This window comes from Ammodytes marinus, assembly GCF_949987685.1.
Source record: "Ammodytes marinus genome assembly, contig: scaffold_547, whole genome shotgun sequence".
Taxonomy (NCBI): Eukaryota; Metazoa; Chordata; class Actinopteri; order Uranoscopiformes; family Ammodytidae; genus Ammodytes; species Ammodytes marinus.
In genome coordinates this window covers 7501-10000 of record NW_027648129.1, presented here as the reverse complement: position 1 = coordinate 10000, position 2500 = coordinate 7501, and the positions used below count along the sequence as shown (strand labels likewise).

The 2500-nt window shown below is 43.4% G+C and overlaps 1 protein-coding gene and 1 long non-coding RNA gene across 2 annotated transcripts in view; both read left to right on the top strand.

Moving 5' to 3' along the window:
- LOC307271004 overlaps positions 1-236 on the top strand; it is a 4567-nt gene extending 4331 nt beyond the window's left edge. Inside the window, exon 3 of the long non-coding RNA XR_013845577.1 lies at positions 1-236. This exon is cut by the window's left edge and continues 1882 nt beyond it. This is a non-coding gene — a long non-coding RNA (uncharacterized lncRNA).
- A 1412-nt stretch (positions 237-1648) lies between these two features.
- The window catches only part of LOC307271005 (unconventional myosin-If-like), a gene marked incomplete at its 3' end in the record, with an annotated part of 8282 nt that continues 7430 nt past the window's right edge, over positions 1649-2500 (top strand). Inside the window, exon 1 of the mRNA XM_080054889.1 lies at positions 1649-1921. Coding sequence (XP_079911015.1) covers positions 1919-1921 — 3 coding nt within the window. The remainder of the gene's footprint in view (positions 1922-2500) is intronic.

Here is a 2500-nt window from a genome sequence, read left to right as displayed (position 1 = left end):
ACAGTGTGTGTGTGTGTTTGTCCGCGCGCCTGTGTGTGTGTTTCTCTGTCTCCATCTACTTCCTTATTTTCCATATTTGGGCAGAGGCGCCTGATTGGTCGCTCAGCCGGACTCTAAGCCAATCAGAGAGCAGCCCAGTTTTTAGTGTTGACATGTGACTGTTTGCAGGAGGACGGTTTATTTAAAGGACCATCACCCCGTGTTTCTGTTTTAACCTGTTTGACCTCTGAACTCTGACCCCATTAAAACATGTCCGCCTGCATACCTGCCTTCACGTTTATTATGAGATTATTCATCATAGTTAAAGGTGCTGAGGGGCGCCCTTAGCTCAGTTGGTAGGGCGTCCCCCCCATGGGCCTCGGCCAGCAGCGGACCCGGGTTCGATTCCAGCCCGCGGTCGTTCTCTGCATGTCACTCCCCTCTCTGCCCCATTTCAACTCTGTCTCTACACTATCAATAAAGCATAAAAATGCAAAAAAAAATATCTTTAAAGGTGCTACGAGGAACTTTTAAATATTTCTGAAACAGTCTCATTTTTCCTCTGATGATCATAAATTACATGTAACAGCAAACCAGACCATCAGTGCAAAGAATGCTATTTTTATATAGTTTTTCTTAATGCCTTTGTCGTGGGTATACGCTCACCCAGGAACAACAGCTGGCGTAGTTAAAACACTACCGCTTTATGTCCAAAGGGGGGCGCTAGAATTAACACACACTGGAAGTTCCTCAGAGCAACTTTAACATTCAAATCTGGTGATTCAGTTTAAAGATAATTCACAGAATAAAGCAAAGTCTTATCAGATTCATGGGGTGGAGGATTTGGGGAGAAAATGGCAGTTGGGATAAAGACTCAAATCCAAATACCTCAACCGCTCCACTTGTTCTCTTTGGTCCCTCCCCTATGGTCCCTCCCTGACACGCTCTACACACCAACAAAGTCAGTGCCAAAGTGAATGGACAGTCACAACAGCCAATAAGAACACAGAATCGGAGCCTCGCTCTGATTGGTCAAAGTGTACAGCTCATGTTGGTAAATGGTAAATGGACTTATATAGCGCTTTATCCCCGTTTATCACAGACCCAAAGCGCTTTACATTGTTTTTGTACACATTCACCCAGTCACACACACATTCATACACCGATAGCAGCAGCTACCACGCAGGGTAGGCTTAGCACTAGGGTGCTAAGTTAACTAAGCTAACTATCGGGAGCAATTCGGGGTTCAGTGTCTTGCCCAGGGACACTTCGACATGTGGTGGGGAGACGGGGGATCGAACCTCCGACCCTGCACTCCAGAGGCAAACTCCCTACCACTTCGCCACTGCCGCCCTAAATGTTAACTTTGACCAATCAGAAATCATATAGCTCAGCTTTAACTATCCGATTTTAATACACTGTATGTTTTATAATGTTAAAATAAACAATTAATAAAAACTTAGCAAATTATTTGACAGTAAAAGTATTGACCTATATTTTCTGGTTTAAAAACGTGTGATGCTTTTGAACACTAGAGTGCAGCATAGTCTCTTTAGCTTGTTTCTGTGTGTGGACTCCATTTCCCAGAGTTCCCCGCGGCAGTGTGTGTGTGTGTGTGTATGGTGTGTAGGGGCGGGGCTTTACCTGCCCACACCTGCAGACAGTTTGAGAGTCTGAAGACTGAAGCGAGACAAACACACAAGGAAAAACCAACCGGAGAAATAAGAACAACATGACTTTTAGATTCACAGAATTCGTTTAAATTTAACGAGCGGAACACGAGTGCTTCCGAACACCGCCGAGTCGAGCCGAAACGGAACGGGCTTATACGAAACCTGGGCTGTTTTCACCGGGATCTCGGGAACACCTTTTAGATTGTGGAAGATTTCTCAACTTTTTTTCCCCTTGAAACCGGAAGCGAGACTGTGCGATAGCAGCCATGGTAAGTTAAAGTTAAAAATAAGACTTCTTCATTGCATTACTTTACATTTTATTTAGCTGACCCTTTTATCCAAAGAGACTTCCATTAAGTGCATTCAACCATGAAGGTATAAAATCAGCACAACAGGAATCACGTCAGTACTATTGCTTCAAACACACACACACGCACACACACACACACACACACACACACACACACACACACACACACACACACACACACACATGTCAGTGCTACATGGAGATGTAACAAGTTTTTAACATATGTTCTAAAGGGTCAGTGTGTAGTTTAAAGGGTCAGTGTGTAGTTTAAAGGGTCAGTGTGTAGTTTCAGAGGAGGGGGGTTTGTTTACATTCACAGAGCCTGCAGTTAGTTTACTAAACATATTTTCTCTACATGTAATTCTTTAGTATTGAATTATTCTATCATCATAAATCTAATTGTTTTGAGGAACCTGGAACCAAACGTTAAGACTAGAATATGTTTGTAAACCAAACTGTGGGCCCTGCTGCTGTAAACAACAACAGTGAAACAGTAACTTTTCAGGAAGCTTTCTAACTTCAAACAGTGTTCCAGGGA